Source organism: Musca autumnalis, unplaced genomic scaffold (genome assembly GCF_047663935.1).
Source record: "Musca autumnalis isolate F117 unplaced genomic scaffold, ASM4766393v1 scaffold_4, whole genome shotgun sequence".
Classification (NCBI taxonomy): Eukaryota; Metazoa; Arthropoda; class Insecta; order Diptera; family Muscidae; genus Musca; species Musca autumnalis.
This window is the reverse complement of record NW_027411977.1, coordinates 116,637,626-116,662,933: the sequence shown is the minus strand read 5'-3', so window position 1 is coordinate 116,662,933 and position 25,308 is coordinate 116,637,626. Positions and strand designations below refer to the sequence as shown.

General features: G+C 34.5%; 1 protein-coding gene across 13 annotated transcripts in view; it reads right to left on the bottom strand.

The window, feature by feature from the left end:
• The window catches only part of LOC141403343 (uncharacterized), a 564,369-nt gene that overhangs the window by 525,449 nt on the left and 13,612 nt on the right, over positions 1-25,308 (bottom strand). For 10 of the 13 annotated variants that reach the window (XM_073985610.1, XM_073985614.1, XM_073985615.1 and 7 more), the window contains exons 2-3: positions 2,525-2,567; positions 2,204-2,414 (exon numbers count right to left, since the gene is read on the bottom strand). In XM_073985610.1, coding sequence (XP_073841711.1) covers positions 2,204-2,322 — 119 coding nt within the window. In that variant the 5' untranslated portion in view covers positions 2,323-2,414; positions 2,525-2,567. Of the gene's footprint in view, positions 1-2,203; positions 2,568-25,308 lie in introns of all 13 variants that reach the window. The other 3 variants (XM_073985613.1, XM_073985612.1, XM_073985611.1) reach the window with 2 other exon arrangements.

Here is a 25,308-nt window from a genome sequence, read left to right as displayed (position 1 = left end):
ATTTTAGATATTTTGTGAATTTTAGCGACACTTTATGACCGATTCGGCTGAAATTTGGTATTTCGACCTCTTGGAAGATATGAATCCTTCGTACCAAAAATTGTTAACATAGGTCAATGTTTTGGTTTAGACCCCACACAACAAATTTTGGCAGTTTTTGGTCGTTTTGGTCGATAAAACGTAAGAATTGCTGTTTGTTCACATTTATTAAAAATAATAATTAATTTCAATACAAAATGGACGTTGAAATAGTTTTGGCTAGAAAATTTGGATTTGGGACCATTGTGCTTTGGCACATTGTTTTTTTTTTTTAATTTTGGTTGATTTATTATTTACGACCAGAACCAGATAATAAAGGAGAAACTACATAGTTTGTATGTTCTAGAGCTGGTCACGGTCAGCTCTAAACTGACCCATGGTCCAACCAAAAATAACTAGAATATATGGTCAATGTTTGGTCTATGACATTAAAATTATTCTATGCCATTTTACGGCCAACACTGTACGAACTAATAGTCTGAGCAGTGAACAAGTAAGAAAATATCAGAAATATCATCCTCAGACCTGAAGAAAGGAAGTAAGCACAATACATTTGTCTATAGAGGTATGGACTTGTCCCCGACACAAAAATGTAAAAACGATCCCTGACGAATCCTTAAACTGCAGTCCTTCCAAACTTTATGTGGGAGGTATTATTTCGATGAGGCACAATTTTGTTTCAAAGTGTATATGATATAAACAATCGATGAATCCGAGTTTCACCCATTCGGAATTCGCGAACTGTTAACATATTCTACATAGTATGACTGAAATTCCTTAAAGTGAAGTGTTTTAAAAGGGATCCCATAATGTCGACCATTAAAATTAATTTACGTGAAAGTCGTGTTGGCATCAAGGTAGAAAAATGGGTTGAAGCCAACAAGTTTTTTTTATGTTCCCTTCCGATTTCTCGCTTAACCTTACATTTTATAGACCTATGTCCAAAGAAAGACTCAAAGAATACTCCATGGGCAAAATGATACTAGTGTATGATTTTTCGATATATCCACTGCATCCACCTAAAATGAATCCTGACATTCTGAAACCAAACCATTCAAAATTCAAGGAAACTGCAGTCAACTACAATACAATAAACAACTATCAACCATTTTTGTATGTATGTGGACATAGTTGGAGCTAATGTTTTGATTGATTTTATTGAAGTTCGTTTCTTTTAAGTATAAGGTTACACATTGTTTTTCGTTTAGATTCTATTTACTTTACGATTGTAAACGATTTGTAAAAGTTTGTTTTTGTAGTTTTCTCTGTGTTTTATTTTCATTAAAAAAGTAAAACATTTGGTTGCATCCATTCTTTGAAAACTCATGTTTCAAATTAATTTGAAATCTTACTTCCATTGTGGTTTTGTTTGAAAAACCCCGAATCTTGCCTTTTCAGGTAAAAGACTAACTTGAGAAACTGTGGTTCCTGTAATTTAAAACTTCAAAATTTAATTGGAAATGTAATTTTTTTAAACAACCTCGGGCTATAATTTTGAGGAATATAATAACACATATTTTTGTAATAGAAGAAATGCTATTAAGTATTTTGGAAAGTATTTCGCAGAAACATCCCCGACAGGCGAAGCCTAGCTGATGAGCTCTATAGTGTTGCAACATATTCTTTATGATGTGGATGTAAACAGAGATTTTGGAATCTCAATGGGTAGTAACCCTCCACACAGTGTTGCAACATATTCTTTATGATGGGGATGTAAACAGAGATTTTGGAATCTCAATGGGTAGTAACCCTCCACACAGAAAACTATCAGTATAGAGTGATTATCATCACTTAAGATATAGTTCTCATTCAAGGAATTATACTTAACGTAGAGAATTGTTTATATTTACTTCAATACAGTGGTGGTGGAAGATATACAAATTTTGGTCGAACTTAACGCCGTTCTAACTTATTATTGTAATCAAATGTATGTAGTCTCGTTAGGCTAAGAGCGGAAGCCGAACTGACAAAATATTTGAAAAGCTGTTTTTCAAGAAGTTTCAATTTTTTTCGGGAAGAAGTTTTTTAGTAAAAGATGAGGATATGTGATGAAATGATATTAAAGATTTTCCTGCAATACATCTCGATAACATTTTGCATTATCAACATAACCATAAAATACCAATATTTTAATAAAAAGGAAAAAAAATCTACAACAACTTACCCATCAGCACCAAATGCTTTCAATTCACGATCCAAGGTCTCCTTAACATTTTGCTGAGAATATAATCCAATGGGGGAGTTGAATTGCATATGAACCAATTTACGTTGTACACCAGCCATTTTTGTTTTTGTTTTTTTTAGATTTTATTTAGTTTATTTGTGGTTTTCTTTGAAAATAAATTGAAACAAACGTTTCTGTCAGCAGAGCTTAACTAAAAGAAAATTAAATTTTTCTCTGAAATAAATTTCAAATAATAAATTTTTATTATTTTATTTTATTTAAACACTGAAAAAATGTTTGTTAACTGGAAACCGCACACACGCAAATCGATAATTGAATTTTGTAGTCCTGAATGGCTTTCGTTCTGCAAATAAAAAAGAAAACAATATGCAAATTATTGAATGACAACATGATTTTAATTTATTTTCTAAAAAATTTAATGTTAACAAAACAAAATGTCAGCAGCATTGTCATTTATTGTAAATAAAATCTTTTTTTGTGGACTTCAGGCTGCGAATAGCAAATAATCCACGTTATTGCCGCACAGTTTTCACAATTTCAGATGAATAATCAGCTTTTCGATGAATAAAAAACGGTAAACCTAGGTCTAATATTTGCGGAGGATTTCTAGGTCAATGAGTGTCTTTTGTGTTTTTTTATATCTTTCTTTATACTAAAAATGGTCCAACCCTAATAAACAAACTATAAAAAAATTGTCAATTTATTTTTTTTTTTCAAAAAATGTTAGTTAGTCTGCATTCGATAATTTTCCTTGCGACATTTGTTAGTTTGATGGAGAGAGCGGTGAGGCATATTGTCTCTCTACACCCTCTCTCATCGACAAACTGATAGTTGCCGCAAGGAAAATTGCCAAATGTAGATATAGCGCTCAAATCTGTTTCAATGAAAATATGAAATGAAATCTTTTATTAGGAAGAAAACTGTCAAATGTGAAAAATTATAAAGAAAATATTTTTCATTTTCATTGACTTATAATTATTCAAAAATTAAAAAAAAAAATACTCCTTAGATTTTCATAGAACACATATAACTCATATATTTAAAAATAAGTAAGAAAGTATCAGTCAACTGTGACCTCAGCCTCTAAAGAAAAGAAGTAAACAGTACTTCTGACGTGTAAAGGAATATATTTTGAGTTTTTGGGCCAATTTCTCAGGAATTTTCCAAAAAACCGTTTTAACTAAGGCCGTTTAATGTTGCCGAATATTTAAAGCGATCGCAGACGAGCCCTTGAAATGCACTCTTCCCAAACTTAGTGTGGGAGGCTGTAAGAACCCTATAGGAAGCATGGGGTCATGTGTCGACATGTCACCACTATGTCTACGTCAACATGCTGTCAACTATTGATACTTTTACCTTAATAAAAAGAAGCATTGTTTATATTGACAGCTGATAGCCCAACGAAGCATCTTCTTATTTTTTCTTCATTTTCTTAATCGTTTGGTGTAAAATAATTTTGGCGGTTCGTGAAAAATCAATAAAATATGGTGAAATTAACTTAAGGTATATAATTTTAATAACCACAAGTACGGACAAAATGAATTATAATATACAAGTGACAAATAGACAATTCTATATCAAAATACAAATTCTGAAGCGGCTGAAATTAGACATTTGGTGGAACCTTTAGAGCAAACCCGTTCGTGGGTATTGATTTGGTTACGAAGTTTTTCGGCAAATCACACACACGCGACCCGAACGCAAAGTAAGAGAGCAAATGTTTTGATTTTTTTACTTCAGTCTTGTACTGAATTTCATGCAAGCAGGTTGATGCCGCTTTTTTGTTTATTTTTGGGTACACAGAAAAGATTTTGCAGTTGTACAGCAAATATGTGGAGGGAAGAATTTGAAAATGATTTTTGTTTTGTATTAAATGCTTTGTTCCAGAACCTGCAAGAAGCTACTATTTTTTACTACGATAACATTTTTTCCATTATGTTATCGAAAAAAATAGTAAAAATTAGTAGATTCTTGCAGTATTGGAACAGACCAAATATTTTTAATGACGCAGAATGCCTCGTCTGCAATGCAACAATAAAAAATGTATGTATGCTTAGAAAGTCTTAAAAAATCATTTTTATATACAATTTGTTTTTTCTCTCAAAAAAATTAACATATGAAGAAAAATACTTTTCAAATTATGAAGTTATTTATATTATTTTTAATTTAAGTCATACAAAGCGAACGCGCCAACAATATATTTTTCATTTCACACTCAATATGAAAATCATCACCCTGTTCTGTCAGTGTAATTTTACCCACACATAAACAATTTAAGCGCTCGCTCTTCTTGGTCGGCTATGCTTTAGAGAAGATTGTGAAGACTGACGAATGTATTGTTCCGTCTCGCTGGAAATGCTAAACGCAACTTACATCTGGTATTTGGACATGATATAATAATGAGTTACAATGTTGAAGGATTATTATACAGCTGTGCCACCGTGGTGCAATTGTATGCATACCTGGCTTGCACGCTGAAGGTCGTTGGTTCGATTCCCGGTCAGTCAACATCAAAATTTTCAACGGTGGCAAAATACCCCTCAGTAATGTTGGCGATATTTCCTGAGTATTTCAGCCATGTAAAACTTCTCTACAAGTGGTGTCTTAAGACACGCCGTTCGGACTCGGCGATAAACAATAGGTCCCATATTATTGAGCTAATATGAATCGGGGTGCACTGATTGATATGACGTATGGGATGTTTGTGGAACAATTATATTATTCAGCTGTAATAGGTAAGCAAATTTTTGTGACATTTTGTTTATTTTTGTTTATTTATACATGTTTATTCTTTTCAATTCCATTCATCTAATCGCCTGATAAAATGTTAAGTACAGCAGAAGAAGAAATATTTTAAGCAGACAAGTCGCATCAAATCTTATTACCAAGAAAATAAAAAATGCGATGATATTTCTGACAATGATGACGTTTTTGTTATTATTTAAATGTTAAAATGTTTAGGCAGTCTTGAAAACATGGGCTTTATTTACTAATTGTGTGCCTATTTGAAATCTTGGGCTTAGCCCATTATAAAGATAAAATAGACTGCAATACGCAATTTGTACTTTTTTAACATTTTCAATATTATATGTATATTTCTTTTATAAAATATATACATAGCTTTTAATAAAAAAATATATAGCTTTTAAGTCTATAAAAAGTTCCAAATAGGCCAAAAAACTTAGCAGTAAAAATCTGGTACCAATGTCTCCATATGACCCTTTAAGAACTATTGACTCACTCCTCCAATGTCTCTATTGACTTACTACCTCCAATGTCAACACGTGGTCCCTCAGCAACTACTGACATACTAGTTCCAATGTCACTACTGACTTTCGAGTGGCACGTTCATACAAGATGTCTATAGGAAATTACATGAGTTGTCTACATTTTGTCAGTAGTACTGTTGACAATGCCAGTAGTAAGTCAGTATAGATTCACTATTGACATTTCCTGCAGGGAAATAATATGATCTACAACGTTTGGATTAAATCGGTTTCTCCCTTCGATGGTTATCTTACGTACTACTCAGTTAAGTTGGTGCCGGCAGGATTATTGGAGATTTTGGGCCATTATCTCAGGAAGTATGAACCTGTCCCCCGAAAAAATTGCGCCGTCGTAAAAGTCCCCGCAAGAAGAACTTTTTGAAAAAAAATTGAAAACGATCTGTGACGAGCTGCACTTTTTTTGCAAACTTTGTGTGGGACGTACCCAAAGGGGCTGGACTGATTCCATATTCAAACCTGATACATCACTACATGAAATAATACGATGTTCAAAGTTTGGACCATTAAAAAACTCGTCTTGCGGACGATAGCTATCGATATTATCGTTAATTTGTCATCACCATTAATTTGGAAATAAAAATTAATAAAAAAGACACAAAAATACATACAATTTACTTTTCCGAAAAATTTTAACGTGTGACTACGGACATACTTTCTCACATCTACATAACCAATACGCCGCGTAATTTGTATTCATTTCAATAGACTTTAGGCTAGGGTTTTTAAATCCGATAATATCGATAGACAAAACTATCAATATTAAATTTTTAAAAGATAATCGATATTATCGATAGTGCAATCGATTTTTTGCTAGCTCTACTAACCAGTTAACCCACTCACCTGTTTACTGATTCTTTATAGATACAGAGGAATCAGAGCCAGATAGTTGAATAAATTGTGCGAACGAAGACATTCACGTTGCTACAACAACGACAATACCACATTTAGAAAATGTCGGTAGGAAATTGCGACCATAACCTTTCTATGTGGGCCATATTAAACGTACATAAATCTGTAGCGATAATACACCACGGAAACTTTTTGCGCCGCTTATGATGGCCAATTTCCAAGTTTCAGCTATTTAAGTTGGTTAGTATGGTTAAAACCTTAAAAATTCCCAAAATCAGGAGATTCCATTCCATGGGGCTATATCAAAAAGTTTACCTATAGAGACAATTAATTCTCTGTACATCTTTATCGGAGAATATATACTTAATTTTACCCATTTCTTGACCCATGGTGAAGGGCATCACCATAATATGGAGTGTATAATTAAATTTGTCAATCCGTTTGAAACACATCGAAATATAAATTGGAGGCCCTATAAAAAATATGTACTCATGATCAGCATAGAATTCGAAGTCCGTAGAAAAATTCTAAGTCCGTCCGTCTGTCTCTTGAAATCCCGATTTTCGGGATTTGGAAGGTTGTGCCTTCACTATCCCACAAAAATGGCTGAAAATTGGCTTTAAATCTTCGTTGCGGTTATACAACTTTCCCCCTGAACATTTTCGGTATAGGTCCACGCCCTCAAATATCCCCCATAGAACGGTACCTCGCGATTTTCGGTATTTTCAATTTTTAGCCTCATTATCACACCAAAATGACAGAAATTTAGGATTTAAACTTCGCTGGTGTTATATAAATTTCCACCTGAAATTTTTCGGTATAGATCCACGCCTTCAAATAGCTCCCATAGAACCGTACCTCCCGATTTTAGGTATTTTGAAGGTTTTAGCCTCATTATCGCTCCGAAATGGGTTAAATTTGGTATTTTGTCTTCTTTCCCCCTGAAATTTTTTGGTATAGGTCCACGCCTTCAAATAGCTCCCATAGAACCGTAGCTCCCGATTTTAGGTATTTTGAAGTTTTAGCCTCATTATCACAACGAAATGGGTTAAATTTGGTATTCAGTCTTCTTTCCCCCTGAAATTTTTTGGCATATGTCCACGCCTTCAAATAGCCCCCATAGATCGAGCCTCCCGAATTTCGGTACGTTGAAGGTTTTAGCCACATTATCACACCGAAATGGGAGAAATTTGGTTTTTAGTCTTCGTTGGCGTTATACAACTTTCTTCCTGAACTTTATCTGTATAGATCCACGCCTTCAAATAGCTCCCATAGAACGGTACCTCCCGATTTTCGGTATTTTGAATTTTTAGCCTCATTATCACACCAAAATGACAGAAATTTGGGATTTAAACTTCGTTGGTGTTATATAAATTTCCACCTGAAATTTTTTGGTATAGATCCACGCCTTCAAATAGCTCCCATAGAACCGTACCTCCCGATTTTAGGTATTTTGAAGGTGTTAGTCTCATTTTCACACCGAAATGGATTAAATTTGGTATTTAGTCTTTTTCCCGCCTGAAATTTTTTGGTATAGATCCACGCCTTCAAATAGCTCCCATAGAACCGTACCTCCCGATTTTAGGTATTTTGAAGGTGTTAGTCTCATTTTCACACCGAATTGGATTAAATTTGGTATTTAGTCTTTTTCCCGCCTGAAATTTTTTGGTATAGGTCCACGCCTTCAAATAGCCCCATATAACGAACCTCCCGAATTTCGGTACGTTGAAGGTTTTAGACACATTATCACACCGAATTGCCTGGAATTTGGTATTTATTTGGTATTTAGTTTTGTAAACGCAAATAAGACTAAATACCAATTTTCAGCTATTTTAGTGTGATAATGATGGGATGTACCATTCTATGGGCCTTATATTAAAACGTGGACCTGAAATGGCAAATTTCTGGGGAAACATTTTTTAGCCCCCAGAGAAGACTAAATACAAAATAAAAGCCATTTCGGTGTGATAATGAATAATAGATGATAAAACTTTGAATATACCAAAAATTTTGAGGTACCGGTCTATGGGTGCTATATCAAAATATTGACAAATTCTGAAAAATTTATTGGAGAAATGTTGTAGCTCTAACATGGACTGAAATAATCCATTTTCATTACCCAACATCCTAGAAGTGATAGAAACTTCGTTACCAAAACATAAAGTTCTGTCTTTAATATTGCGATTTGTATTGTATGATTTCAACAGACGGACATGGTTATATCGACTTAGAATTTTATGGTGATCCAGAATATATTCACTTTATAGGGTCTACGACGAATGTGGTATATACGGAATAACAAAGTTTAATATACCCCCTATATTGTGGTGGAATGTTTAAAAATAGTTACAGAATTCCATATATTTTACCTTGCCTACATTTGTGTGTGTGTGTATTTACCACATTTTGTCTAAAAATGTTGAAATAAACTCAGATTCAATTGCCCGACATAGCCTAGCCCACCGCCACCCGGCTTTTATTTTGTTGCGCTGTCAAGGGCGTATAATTAAATTTAACGGCCCAATTACAGCCAACATATTTAATTCAATTAAATCTATAAGTGTTGGAACAAAACCACCACACATGCGAACATTGTTTTTGTCAGTTGCAGTCGAACAAATTACGAAGCATACGGTCGTGCAATGCCTACTATATAATTGGAAATGAAGAGAAAGACCATTCAATGTTTTATATTCTATTATAAAATTGTACAAAGCCAAATTGGGATTCCCAATAGATGGAAGGCAACTCACTCGATTACCTTTCTCTCTTACCTATGTATGTACGTATTGATTTCATTAATGCACCCCTGGGGCGGTCAATTCCAAGTGAGACATGGAATGTTCACACCATTGAACGACCTACTAATAGTGAAATAGCATGTCATGCGTCTATCAATAAAATAATATTACCGTTTGGAGGATTAAATAAGCTTCGATAACTCCACCTGTTGGTTTTCATGTTATTTTCCGAGGTAAGTTTGTTTTGTTGATGTTATTATTGTTGGCTGGAAACCTATTCAACGTGACTTGTAGCCTGGTGGCGAAAGAGTCAATAGCACCACAGAATAATTGAATTAATATTTACCGGGATGAGTTTAATTCAATTTTTCTTTTCATTGTAATTGAATATATGTATACATATACACACGTACATAGATATTTAATAAATGCACAAATTATGGAGCAGATTTGCAGAGTGTTCCAAAGTATGTTGGTAGCAGTTGGTATTAATACTACTAATCCTATCTACTTACATATGTGTATACTAGCAAGTGCCCGCTACTTCGTTAGCGGAGAATTCACACGAATATAAAGGAGGATAATAAATAAATAAATTAAAATGCAGAGTATAGTTTCACCCGTTCCTATTTACAAATTCTTTAACCAGTAAAGTACGACAGTTTAAGGTATAACCACATATTCTTTCGGTAATTACCGAAATTATAATCATTTTAATTTTACCGACATTTGTCGGTAACTCACAAAATTAGTTTGTGAATCGCACTACTGAACAGATTTCATTACACATTTGTTTTAAAATAGTTGTTTGGTGGATAGAATATACGGAATCGTCAAAAGCAATGGCTATAGTCCTTTAGTAAAAATTGCGACCATCATAAATTTTAACCCGGATAGGATAATAAATGCGACAAAAGTGCATTAACGGATGGACGGGCACGTAGAAATGGACTCAGAATGTGATGCTATGTAGATCATCGAAAGGAACCATTGACCTATTTCGTTTCCTTTTGCATGTTACATACAAATGCACAAATTGATAATACCCCTTAAGCCACTTTGCTTCATCAAAAAAGTCATCCCAATGAGCAGTGGGAAAACAAATATGATCGGGAACTTTGTTTCGCAACTATTTCTTAAACTGGGAAAGAAAAGGCAATTCAAAACATATTGCACGATTCATCAGTCTTCGAATCTAAACAAAACCAAATGACAAACTTGCTGATCTCTACAATTTTATCGTAGTTTGCGTTCGATTGCCACAAAAAATATTTTAACTGATATTTTCCCTCATAAACCACTGTTTTGTTTTGACACATTGTGTGCGCAATGTAAAAATAAAGTGGACTTCAATAAGAGCGCTGTTGAAAGATATTGTTTTTTAATTCGTTATAGGGAGGTTATTTTGTGTGGGAAATATAACTTGTGCTTAAAAAAACTTCTTTATAGAGAAGTATTCGTTATAGGGAAGTTCGTTATATAGATGTTAAAATAGGTGAGCATGGACTGAAAAAACTGTGTTTTCAATATTTCTTCGTTATAGAGAAAAATTCGTTATTGGGAAGTTCGTTATAGAGAAGTTCGCGCCATACTTTTTGGGTCCCCTCGTTATAATACAACATAATGTTCGTCTCATTAGAAAATATAACGTCATCAAAGTACTTTAAAGGGCTTGAAATCTTCTCTGTAGAAAATTCGTTTCCCTATATTTTACGGGGAGAGCAGTGGTTTTTCCTATCCCCTCGTGATAATGCTTTTCTGACTTTTTCACGTAACGCACATATTCCAAAATCGTTTTCAATTACAAAACCAAAATTTGATTCTGGTTTGTGGTCAATTATTGATTTCCTAAATTATTTAGTGACGAAAAGTTATAGACTCTACATTTCTATATACCACGAACGCCATAATAATTCTTAATTGCAAACAGAACAACTCAATTAAAAACACAATTTTTAAAACATCTTCTTCTAACAAAAACTGTATTGGGGTTAGTTTTTGACGGAATCGACATCCTCAGATGTAAAAGAAAATCTTGCAATTTTTCTCAAAAATCTACTTCGAAAAATGTTGAGTATTTTGGTTTGAGTCTGTTGACAGCACTGAACATGAGTAATTCTTTGTCTATACACTTCATTTGTCTATGCCCTTACCATAACCTAACAGTTCTCCGAACTTTACAGTATGTATTGCATTTTTATTTTCCAGGCCTGTGAGAGGGTTGCGCCATATTTTTTGGGTTCCGTCGTAATAGTGCAACATAATTTTCATCTCATCAGAAAATATAACGTCATCAAAGTACTTTAACGGGCTTGAAATCTTCTTAGTAGCAAATCTGATTCGTTCGTTTATATTTTGCGGGGAGAGAACTTTTTCCTAACCCTTCGTGATGAATACTTGTTATGTAATACTTTTCTGCCTTTTACACGTAACACACATACTCCAAAATCGTTTTCAATTACAGAACCAATCTTTTGTCTCTGGTTTGGGGACTATTATTGATTTCATTTCTTCAAATTCTGTAATTTGAAGAAATTGCTAAATAATTAATGAAATCAATAATAGTCCCTAAACCAGAGACAATTGAATAGTTACGGCTGTACATCTCCATATACGATAAAATTCTTAATTGCAAATAAATCGTTGTAATATGCACAATTTTATTGCACTTTCATTGATTTGCAAACATTTAGTTATTACCAAAAATTCAGGTCCATACAGTTTTTATATTGTTATTTCTGGCCGATTTCTGAATTTATTCCCCTAATTTTGTCTTCAACAGCAACTCATTTGTTCAACAAACCCAATATTATTTATTGAAAGAATTTTTGTTTTAATTTTAAATTGAAAATCAAAATTTTTACAAATGCATCATTTGTAATCATTTTTTCTAACTGGATTTTAACGAATGAAAATCTTTTGTCCGACACCTGTTATGTGAAAACAAAATCAGGATCGGTTTGTATTTTTTGCGTAATTGTCTTTCTATTATTTAGTGGTTTACGATAAAATAAGTGCGCCTAGAAGTAAACTACAAAATTTGAAATTATGTGTGATCTCTTACGATATCAAGAAGTTATAGCATTGTTAATTTGACACATGTCTTGCAGAGGGCCAACTAAGTAAATAAGTACCTAATAGTAATGAAAAATAAGGATTTTTGTTGGTGTTATTTTTTGTGGTTCCAGGACGAATTTTCTAAAACCCGGCCTTATCTCGCACATTTGCATCAACAGTGACCCACTGGTAAAATTTCAAGCTCCTAGCTTTAGCCGTTTTGGCTGGGCGTTGATGATGAGTCAGTCAGTCAGTCAATCACTTATCACCAAGCTCATTTATATATATAGATATACATATATTCATTCCAATATAAATATAGACATATACTGCCACACGTATACAATCACATTTGATCAATGCAGGAGTTGATAGATGCCAAGGAATTCCCCTAGCCTAGATTTGTCTTGGTCAACAACCTCTAAAAGTAATAAACTTTGGCATTTTCGGTGGGTACATCATAGCTGAGTGCTCCGGGCTTGTTTACAGTCAGCTCAGCAAATCGAGGAACAGAGTCTGGTACTGCGAATGTCCATGATTTTTGAATAACATGGGAACTCTTTGGAGTTCCTAAAATATCCAACTCCAATATCCAAATAAACAAGTAAAAAAGGATCAGTCGGCTATGCCGGCAGAGATATACCCTCAGCCTATGTGAATTGAAACATTCATCTGCGCACAGTTCGAATGTATTTAGGGTCTTTTCAGAATTGCCGAAAATAATGTGGATTAAGATTAAAGTTCAAAAGTGTTGCGGAGGAGATACATAAAAGAATGAACCGAAATAGTACATTAGGGAAGTGGATCTTATTTTGAGAGTCATATCTTTTCGATATATATCGCGCCCACTAGTCATTTCAGTGGGTCATCGTATAACATTTGCACCAGTATGCCAGGAAGCATACTCTCCAGGGAAAATATAATATGGCTGTAAACAGGACCACAACGAACAGCATCGGTATACATTTACAATGGATCTTTGAATAGACCCTAAACTTCACTTAGGCACAAATGTTGTTGTTACAACAAAAATCAATGCGATTCGAGGGCAGGTCCTAAACTGAACTTTTCCGAAATTTTGTGTTGGAGGTACCCGAAGTACATCGATAAGGTCCATATTGGAACCTCATCGGTTACTCCCTTCATGAGTCATCGCGCACATATTTTCCGAACAGTTTTCGAAATTTTATGGGGGAGGTACCGGAAGGAGTGGACCGATATAACCCTTCTCGAACTTTAAGTTTTGACAAAATTTTGGACCGAATCGGTTGATCGCCAGCTCCAGCCAGACAGACTGACAGACGGACTGACATGGCTAAATCAACTCCAAATTGTCCGGAACGGATTGCGTCCAAACATACTTAGCGTCTAAAACCATTATTTCGATGAGGCACATTTTACCCGTGTGAAAGTGTATAAGGTAAAAACCAAAAATATTTTACAATCGATGAAACCGAGTTTCACCCATTCAGAATTCGAGAAGTGTTAACATATGCTATATAGTATGACTGAAATTCTTTAAAATTAAGTATTTTAGGAGGGATCCCATAATGTCGGGCATTAAAATTAATTTTCGTGGAAGCGGTGTTGACATCAACGTAGAAAAATGTGTAAAAATGGGTTGAAGCCAAAAAGTTTTTTATGTTCCCTTCCGATTTCTGACTTAACCTAAGATTTTATAGACCTATGCCCAGAGAAAGAATCAAAGAATACTCCATGAGCAACATGATACTAGTGTATGATTTGTCGATGTATCCACTGCATCCGTCTAAAATTGATGCTGATATTTTGTAGACGGAATTTTGAGTTTTTTGAATTTTGTTAATAACCCGGACGCGCAACAAGATATTATTCCAAACTCATAATAGGATTATAGAACTCATGATTTTAAAATCGGATGTGCATCAACCGACTTTAACTAATTCGCGAATAACACGCTTTTTAATTTTCATATTTTTTGAATGGTTGTAATTTTAATATTACTCTTAATTTCCTATCCTTATAAGTTATCACAGTAAGCAGTTAAGCTTTCGCTTTTTGAAAGTTTTGGGCTTTTTGAAAGAAAATTAAAAAAATTATAACGGTACGTTATCGAAGCCAAACTTTTTGTTGAAAGATACTTCATAAGATTACAAACCATGATATATAAACATTCCCGAGGTTATTCCACGGATATCGACTAAAATGAAGTTACAGAAAGCAATTTGAAATGTGCTATGGATATGAAACGGAGTGTATAACTTCTCTAAAAGTGGTGTCTTAGGACACGCTGTTCGGACTCGGCGATAAATTGTAGGTCCCACGCTTAATGTAATAAGGTAGCAGACTCGACAAAGTTATTTCGTACAATAAGCTTATTTGTTCCATAAAGGAATTTTGATTTGCTGAAAGCTAATTCCCAGGGACAGTGGTGTAGGGTATCACATGGTCGGCCCCGTTCGATTATAACCTTTGCTTACTTGTTTTTTCTCTTTTGTTGTTGCTATAATATGCAATTTATAAAGCTTTTTTAAAAAATCCCCATATCTTTTTGAATAAAGAATCAAATGCCGTCATAACTTTACTTAGGTTTTTATAGAAAGAAAATTTTAGCACGCCCACTTTTTATATCCCACATCACACTGAGGTAAGGGGTATTATGTCTTTGTGCATTTGTATGTAACTTACAAAAGGAAACGAAATAGACCCATAGTTCCTTTTGGGGATATACATATAATCACTTTCTGAGTCGATTTATGCATGTCCGAACGTCCGTCTGTCCATGTATTTTTGTTCGCAACGTACAGGTCGCATTTTGTTTTCCGATACAGCTGAATATTGGGGAATATAATTTTTTAGCCATAGGAAGAACGCTATTGCTTTTGGTGAAAATCGGTACAGATTTGGATATTGCGCTCATATATATTTTCGGCCGATATGATGTATTTGCTGCACCAAACACGCAATATACGTCCGATTTTGAAGGAAGTTGGAATGTGTGACTGAATTCGGTCTGAAAATAAATGTGCTAAATTACATCGAAATCAGTTCAGATTTGGATATAGCTCCCATATATATTTTCGGCCGATTTGACGTATTTGCGGCACCAAACACGCTATATATGTTTGATTTCGATGAAATATGGAAGGTGTGACTGACTTCGGTCTAAAAATAAATGTGAAAAATAACATCCAAATCGGTTTAGATTTGGATATAGCTCCCATATATATTTTCGGCCGATTTGACGTATTTGCGGCACCAAACACGCTATATATGTACGTGGACTTTGATGAAGTTTGGAATGTGCGACTGAACTCGGTCTAGAAATAAGTGTGCCCAATTATATCGAAATCGGTTCAGGTTTGGATATAGATCCCATATATATTTTCGTCCGATTTGACGTATTTTCTGCGCCAAACACGCTATAGGTCCGATTTTGATGAAAATTGGGATGTGTGACTGAATTCGATCTAGAAATAAGTATGCCAAAATATATTTACTATTTGTATGTAAAACGAGCATAATCTCATATTTGTTGTTTTCAAATTTAAAAACAACAAGTTTACAGTGGGATGTAGTTAAAATTGATTACTTTTGGGGATGGCAACGTCCAACGCCACTTGACTCATCAGTTCTCTTAGTTCTTTGTATTGAAACAAAGAACTCTTCCCCAATTTTATGACGACTCGAGCTCAAGAATATGTGTGACTGATGAATTCGTTTAAATGTAATGTATCGAAATCGGTTCAGATTTATAGCTAATAGGATATAGCTCCCATATATATTTTCGCCCGATTTGACGTATTTGCTGCTCCAAACACCCTATATATGTTTGATTTCGATGACATATGGAATGTGTGACTGAATTCGGTCTTAAAATAAATGTGATAAATTAAATCGAAATCGGTTCAGGTTTGGATATAGCTCCGATATATATTTTCGGCCGATTTGACGTAATTGCTGCTCCAAACACCCTATATATGTTTGATTTCGATTAAATATGGAACATGTGACTGAATTCGGTCTGAAAATAAATGTGATAAATTAAATCGAAATCGGTTCAGATTTATATATAGCTCGCATATATATTTTCGGCCGATTGGACGTAATTGCTGCACCAAAAACGCTGTATACGTCCGATTTTGATGAAATTTGGATTGTGTGACTAAACTCGGTCTAGAAACAAGTGTGCCAAATTATATCGAAATCGGTTCTTATTTGGATATAGCTCCCATATATATTTTCGCCCGATTTCAGTACTTGCTGCTGGAATGTGTGACGGAATTTTGTCTAGTAACAAGTGATATATATCTCCTATATATTTTGCATATTCAAAGTGGGGTAGGGTATCATATAGTCGGACCCGCCCGACTATGATCATTTCCTTACTGGTTTCAATTTTCAATTTAATTATTTTCTGCAAAAACTACGACTACTACTGAACCTATTTTCCTGGAATTTTCAGGGAATGTACAGGGATGGCCTCCGGTGGATATATGATGCATATTTTCCGCGCCCACTTTTTCGTATTTCGGGAGCCTATTTGCTAAACTTGTAGGTGCATCGGCTTGCAAATTAATTTTCGAGACAACGGTGGTTACGCCTCCGACCAAGAAAAACGATATATTTACAAATTTCCATAAAAGGTGAAGTTCAACGGTGCATCAGCCATAAGAAACTAAAACATATGAGTCTCAATAAGCGGTAGAATACGACTTAACCCTTTTTTTAACTTGTATAATTATATCGCTTTAGTAAAAAGACAGGGGACATGGACGATAATAAATCCTAAACAGCACCAATTGTCGAAAATATTCGACAAAGTCCGTATGAGAAAAGAAAGGTTACAGACCTAATCTGTATATACATTTAAAATCCTCATCGGTTTGACAATGGACGGAAGAAGTGAGGTAGAAAATACCAATTTTTGAATTGTCAAGCATAAAGTCCATAAAGATTTATCCATAACTCTGGAAGGCATTAACCGAGTTTGCACGTCGTAATATTTCTGCGAATCATAAATAATGTTAGTATATCGACTGTATCTAATTTTTTTTTCAAAGAAACTACCAATATTTTTAATTAGTTCCTTTCTTCATCTGTGGTAAATGGCTACCTGCGAAACCATTTTTTTGTTAAAGCGTTTTGCGGTACCAACGATAGCTCTAAAACGAATAGGACGATCTTCGTTTTTTTGTGGACGTTTTAAGATCCTAAAGAGCTTGCCTTTAAGTGAAAAAGAATTCTAAAAAATCAGTTTATAAAAATGTTGTGCTCTCAAAATCAAAATTTCGATGTTAACGAAAAATTGACGAGCAAAAAAATTTTTGTAAAAATCTGTCTCTTACATTTCTTCATGTCACTTTAATAAAAATATATTTTTGTCGACAAGTTTATACGTCCAAAAAGAGACACAAAAAATCTCTAATACGTAATTATTGGGGAAAAGGATTTCGGTTGCGTAGCCGGTATTCGATTCGATATTTTCAGTAGATGCAAGTTTCAAATCACACAGGCTGAAGCATATATCTCTGTGTGCAAAGCCGATAGATAATTTGTTACTTGTTTAATTTAAATTTTCTACATTTGTAGTCTGTCATATTTCGGTAGGTTATCCTTCATGAAATGTCCTTATCCCTATTTTTTATTCTATAATCATTATAATTATTGGTATATGTTGTTTTCACGATTTCACTTCGTTTTTTTTTTTTGTACAAAAAAAAAGATTGTTTATCCAGCCAGGACTACTTCATTCGGTAGCAGCATTATTAAGGAGATTATACAATGCAATTTGATATAATGGACACTTAATCACGAATTGTTAACAATCGCCTATTGAAGCTTCATCAATTGCAAAACAAAATAACAATATAGGACAAATCATGACAACATTAGGGGAGGCATCGTCAACATCATTTATGGTCATGTTTTTATTTTGCCCATTATAAACTAATAACCCATCATTTAAAAGCTATGCAAATTTTGTATTGTGGCTTCAACTTACTCCAATTATGTATTATTGTTATTATTGTTTTAGGAAATTTTATTGTTTGTATGCAAATGTGTAACATATATTTGTGGATCAGTTTGTGTGTTAATGTGTGAGTGTGGTTGACAATATTGCACACATACGTTTCCTGTTCATATGCATACATATAGCATATAATATCCCTATACATAGAGTCATAACAAATCCAACATAATGATGCAACTCACAAACACCAAAATACACACACACATGAACACACAAGAGGATAAACAAAAACCACAAACAAAGTTTTGTTGCCAATTCTAAACATGTACCGGAAATGTTTACAATTGCATAAATGATGCAAAACATTGCAGTAAATGTTTCGTACACACGCACACACAATTGCAATGTGCATTCCTATGTACATGCATTCACACATACACTTTTATATAGAGACATGAAGTATGTATGTGCATATATATGCATATGTATGTATGTTTAGATATCAGTATATGAAAAGTGCTTAACAAATGAGTGTTGCCAAGCCAATTAACTCATGACCTACTGTGGCAATAGACAACACTTTGAACTGCAGCACACCAACATATTTACTAAGTAAAAATAAACAATCATACATACTCACACACACACTCACAATGCAGTAGGCGAGAACAAAAACAAACAAGCATGTATTTTTTGTTTTGCGCCAACAACCTGGAGGTTATTGAAGTGTGCTTTTTTCAGAGTCCCAAGACGGAAGAGATAACATTTAATGTATGCATGCAAAAATATACACGAGATTGACACTTTCACAAAGCCAAATTATGTAAGGTTCTTTTTAATACTTTCTTCAGCCACAGTGGAATAAAGTTAAAAAAAAAAAAAAACAAATCGAAAATGCAAGCTTTTTTTGTGGATGTAGACTGCTAATAAAGGTACATATTATATAATTCGATACAATGAAAATATCCCTTACAGGTTTTAGGACCCACATATGTTTGGTCAACATCCGTTTTAGACAATTTGTAGTCAATTTATACCTATCCGTTCGTCGGCTTATCTGTTTGGCTAGCTAGGTGGCACGATTGCTCCCAAACAGATCAACCGATTTGGTCTAAAATTTGTTACTCGTAGACAGTCTTTTGGGTCTTCCCCATTTTAATCATTCCCGGGAAACGGGAATCACAAAATCTTCATTCCCAAAAATCGGGAAATTCCCATTAAAATTTTGAAAATTGAAATTGAAATTTTGAAAATTTTTGAAACACGAGGGTATATCAATTGTGTCCGTCGTTTTCTGTCTGTCCATGTTTACATATATATGACATACAATACCGGTTCCATTTGTCAAGAACCCAGAACTAATTTTTCAGAGAGTTCCGTTCCGAAAAGTGGCTGACACGCTTTCGATCTAACGAGTAAAAATCAACAAAAATTATTGAAAAATGCATGGATTGGATTATACTACAAATTTACGCCCCAGCCACCATGTTAATCGAATTAAGCCCACCCTGACCATTTCCATTATTCAGAGCTTAGAGATTTGCACCTTTGCCAATAATTTTGAAATTTAGTGCGGGAGTTACCCATATGTTGATTTTCTGCTTAGCCTGGCCCTGGGTATATTTCTAGTTCAAGTTCCATTGTAGTTAGTTTAGTTGGTTTGGCAGGAGAGTTGAAAAGGTGCCGCATACTGGGTAGATGTTTTGTACGTTGTCATCGATTCTTGCCCTATAGGAATTCAGACGGCTGCACCATCCCAACTGTATTTGAGCCAAAACTTTTCTGGTTTGTCGTGACAGCTGAAGCTCCTCAGCTGCGATAAATGAGGAATGTTCTCCTATCCACTATATGGTGATTAGGATGGCTCTCGCGGTAACACCCGATCAAGTACTGCAACGAAAGCATGCTGTTGTTTTGATATACCGGGAGAATCTTTGTCTCCTCATGTAGATGGTCCACTGAAGGCATTAGGAGGTACCCTGACAGGTTTGAATATTCTCCATCGCGTTGCACTTATTGGTATCTTGTTCCTACATCTAAACTTATAGCAGATAACTGTGGCATGCGCAGACGACATGAACATACTGTCGCATGTGACCCCTAGGATTTCCAAAGCCTCAAGGGTCTTTGATACGATGAAAAAAGCGAAATAGGTCTGTACGATTCACCTTGTAGCAGATAACTGTGGCATGCGCGGACGACATGAACGTACTGCCGAATGTGACCCTTAGGATTTCTAAAGCCACAAGGGTCTTTGATACGCGCGAAAAAGCGAAATAGGTCTGTACGATACATCTTTGCTGACATCCTTGCCCGGCATCAGTACGGGACTACGCTGCCCATTTTCCAGAGGTCGGGAACGATGTGGTTTGCTATCGACTGGTTGGGAACTTTTTTTTGACGGAGAAGTTTTATGACCACATGGAACCTCAAATATCAAATAAGAGTTCCCTCAAAAAAATCGGGAAGTACAGTCAGTCATATGGGAATTATTCCAAAACATAAATCTATGTTGAACATTTTTGATGGAGATGTTTTGTAACCACTTGGAACCTCAAATTAGCTCTATTTCCGTAAAAAATATATTAAATTCTCAAAATTCCGAAAATCTGGAGGTACAGTTATGTGGTGGCTGTACCAAAACATGGACCTATGTTGACAATTTTTGTGGAGACGGTTTCTAGATAAAATCTTTAATATCCCTGATATCGGGAGGTGCCGTTATATGGAGCATATACCAAAACTTGGAACTATATTAATAATTTTAGGTTGAGAAGTTTCGTGACTGTAGGGAACCTCAAATAACATTTAACAGCTAGTTCGGTTAAAAATTGTAGCTAGAATTCTAAAACTACCAAAAAATCGGGAGTAGTTTCGTGATGGCAAAACGACACTCTTGTGCAAAAATAAAAGGTTGTAGATCACTTACTGTGGACTTTAGAGTCATAACAACTGACGGACATGGCTAGATCAACTCTGAATTTTGTCCTGAGCAATATTCTGGGATATAGCAACCATAGAACGGAACTTCCTGATTTCCGAATTATCAGTGTTTTAGTCGCATTATGCCACAGTACTGGCTGCAAGTTAGTATTAAGTCTTCTTTTGGGCTAGAAACAAAACTTTCAGTACAGGTCTATGTTTTGATATAGCCCTCATAGAACGCTATCTCCCGATTGTCACTATTTGAAAGCCTAATTAGCCTAAACATAACACCGATATAACTGAAAGTTTTCTTTGCGGCCAAACAACTTTTCCCAAGAAATTTGTCAGTACAAGTCTTCGTTTTGATATAGCCCCATAGAATGATACTTCCCGATTTTCGGTATTTTGAAGGTTTTAGTGTCATTATCACTCCAAAATGCCTGAAATTTGGAATTTAGCCTTCTTTTGGACTACTTAGAAATTTGCCAGTACAGGTCCATTGGATATAACGCCCATAGAATGGTAGCTCTCGATTTTCGGTATTTTGAAAATTACCTAGCAAAAATATATATTACAAAACCCCTTACTAACCCAATATTTTTACAAGGGGATGTCGCGCGAAGGAAGAAGTTATTTTTGGCACTTATATATGTAGTTAAATAAGTAGTCACGACTTTTATACATCCTCCATTTTGGAGTGTTTGATAGATTGGCAGTGGTTTAGAACGCACAGATCGCGACAACATTGTCCTTTTATAGGAGAGGACCCAGGTTCAAACCTCAGCCGGGCTCTGCTGTGAGTTTTTGTTTATTGTTGTTTTATTGGGACAAAGGTCATTATTTATGAAAGTTTTTAATTAATCGAATTTTTAATCGAGCTAATATGACTTAGGAGTTTTGTATTGAAAAAGTGAATTCTAGCGAAGTCACCACACACTCAACCAATATGATACGATCGTTTCGCTGTTGGTTTAATTCAGCTCATCAGGCATATTGAATGTTAATGGCTGGCTAGATGAGCTGAATTAAACCACCAGCGAAACGATCGTAGCATATTGAAGAGGGGTTTTCTTCATGAATTGTAATGGCTTAGAGCGCTAAGACGTCGGCAACATTGTCCGTTTGTTCGAGAGGTTCCAGGTTCAAACGTCATCTCTCTAAAATAATGTTTTGTGGGACATTTTTGAATGAACTCAGATGAAGTCCGACCTTATCCCTAAAACGTGTTTTTCATTTTTAGAAATTCCTGGCAATTAGATAAAATTTACAGATTTGGTGTATTCTGAGACCTATAGTAAAATTTTATGACGATCATTTTTGTGGAATATTTAGATTTGTTATGTACTATCACATTTTGAAGGAGTTTTTGAAAGATTTTAGAAAAAAGGACCAAAAAGACTCTTTTGACGAATCGCATGAGGGTTAAGTTTTTAGCAAAAATATTACTCACATCCTCCTCAATAAAGTTGCCAAACAAAGACACAATATACCTAAAATGCAAGGATTCCAAGATATTTTAACTTGAGTATTTCGAAAAGAACTAGGAATAAGCTGAACTTGTCCCGCCTACTTTGGTTACTTTCCGATGTAAACTTTAAAAACGCCCATATACGCGTCTCATATTTTTAGTTCTACTTTCATAATCTACTCAGTTTTCCTTTTCACTTTTTTTGTTGTCGCACAGTGTAATTATCCGATCACTTAGAGGTTCCCATGATTGTAGTTAGGATTTTGATATTTGTAAATAGATTTGGATTGAATTTTAGGATTTCAATTTTGAATGTTTCATTTTAGATTGCACATTGGTCAATTTTTTATCTCATAGCGCCCGAACATTCATTTCATTGAACAATTCTTGGTCTTTGTTGTGTTTGATGTGTTGTTTCTTTTTTATTTGTGGAAATTTCGTTAATAGTTACATGTGTTATAATTTAGGATGGTGGTTGAGCTGCCACTTTGGGTTATTCATCTCCGTTTTTTTATTTTCATTGACCAAACACACAGAGAGGAAAAACTGTCGGAATCCTGACATGGCAAACATTCCACAGTTCCGTTTTTAAGAACACAGATAATGTGTTAAAATTATCCTGTAGTTCATACACAAGACATCTATACCGGGAAATCTATATGAAACATAATACTGACGTTTACATTTTACTTATCCACGGTTCAGATCTATCCACATAAACACGTTATTATATCTTCAGTACTGTTTTTTCTTATTTTTTTTCATTTCACATATTCTTGCCTATTACTCGTAATGGTGTTCTTAGTATGTATACATGTGAATACTACCCTGTAGGAAGCATGGGGTCATGTGTCGACATGTCACCACTGCGGCTACTATTATGGTGACAAAGTCTTTGTCTACATGTTGTCAACAATTGATACTTTTACTTTAATAAGAAGAAGCATTGTTTATATTGACAGCTGATAGCCCAACTATGTATCTTCTTATTTTTTTCTTGATTTTCTTAATTGTTTGGTGTAAAATAATTTTGGCGGTTCGTGAAAAAAGTGTTTTTGTGAAATACACTGTGCAACATTTTTAAGGTGATATTGTGCAAACAATTCGAACTTAGGATTTTTTGAAAGTACAGACCCAAACGACAGGAAACCCTAGTTGGGTTTTGTTGCGTCAGATCCAGCTCGGATTTTATGGCCCCATCTAAACTTCGTTAAATATTGAGTTTTTAAAGAAATTCGGGGCTATATCTCTGAAACCAATGCTAATCTTCTTCTGACCTCTGAAGCATGTTTGTAGATAAGAACAAGAATAAAATATTTAGGGAAATAATGAACTCGAAAAACTACATATATTGCCTCAAACTTCAAAATATATGCAAAAATTCTACAATTTTTATACATTTCGCACCGTATCTCCAAAGCCGTTAAATTTTTCTGAATATTTTCTTTTGGAAAAATATTCCCTGGAATGTAATACACAACTCTTCAGAACATGTCATTGTTGTAAAATGCCTCTATGCCGTTGTTTTCAGTACATTTTTCAACGACGATTTAATAAAAATGTCAATAATGTAGTGAAATCCGAAATGCGAGAATAAACTGTTGGTGTGAACTGTGTTTGACATACGTGTTGTAAAAGATATGATGCAAAATACCGCTGAAACAACATGATGTAAACATTTTAGAGTTTCAGAATGTTCTTAAGAATTGTTGATAACTTTATTTGGAAGATTTTTGCGAAAGGTTACTTGGTTCAACTCCCAATAGTTTAGCCGATACTGACCAGAATTTCAGCAATTATGTAAAATTTTCTATAGTTTATAGATTTTGATGCCCTAGATAGAGTTTTTCTTATGTGGTTTTTTCAGAAGCTAAGCTGTACTAGTTTAGGGCTACAATATTGTTAAAAACAACAAGGCCAAATTCCTATTCGTTTCTGAGATAATGGCCTGATAAATGCCAAAAAGTGTAGATTTAGCCCGGTTTAGATGAGGCCATAAAATCCGAACTGGATCTGACAGGACAAAACCCTATTAGGGTTTTTGTAGTCTAAATATGTACTTTCAAAAAATCCATACTAGAAGTTGTTTGCATTTTCAGTGTTGCATAGTGATATGAAATATCGTGAATTAAACAAATGATTAAACTTATGCCAAGTTTATACTTGCGCTCCAAAATCCACTGGATTTGAAGAAATCCTGAAATACACCCCGGTGTTTACACTTATTTTTTTGTTGATTTCAAACATATCACAACAATCAAGGTAGATGCATATGCGCAGCTGATCGAACATGAATTTTCAAAACAAGTTGTTGTAAATTGAATTAGTCATCAAAAATATACGACAATATAGAACTTTACAACTTTATTTCGAAAATTATCGTAAAATTATCTATATATCGTATTAATTGTGGATAGTACTAACAAATGAAGAAAATAAAAAATGATTTTATCGTTGAGACATCATAATAAATTTTGATAGATAAAAGCGGTTTTCGGAACCTGCAAAATATTACTACTTGCAGTAGTTTTCTCGTTTAGTGCTAAAAATACGTTTCCGTACTCCGAAATCTAGCAAGACTTGCACTTCTCTTTAAACAAAAATAGCGCCGAATAACACCCTCTTCTCCTGTTTTCTGCATTACAATTTTGGCCTAGTAGAAACTAGCAGCATGTTCTTTGGCATCTAAATACGATAGCTGATACAAAATGTCTACAGAAAATTACATGAGTTGTCTACAGTTTGTCAGTAGTACTGTTGACAATGTCTGTAGTAAGTCAGTATAGATTCACTATTGACATTTC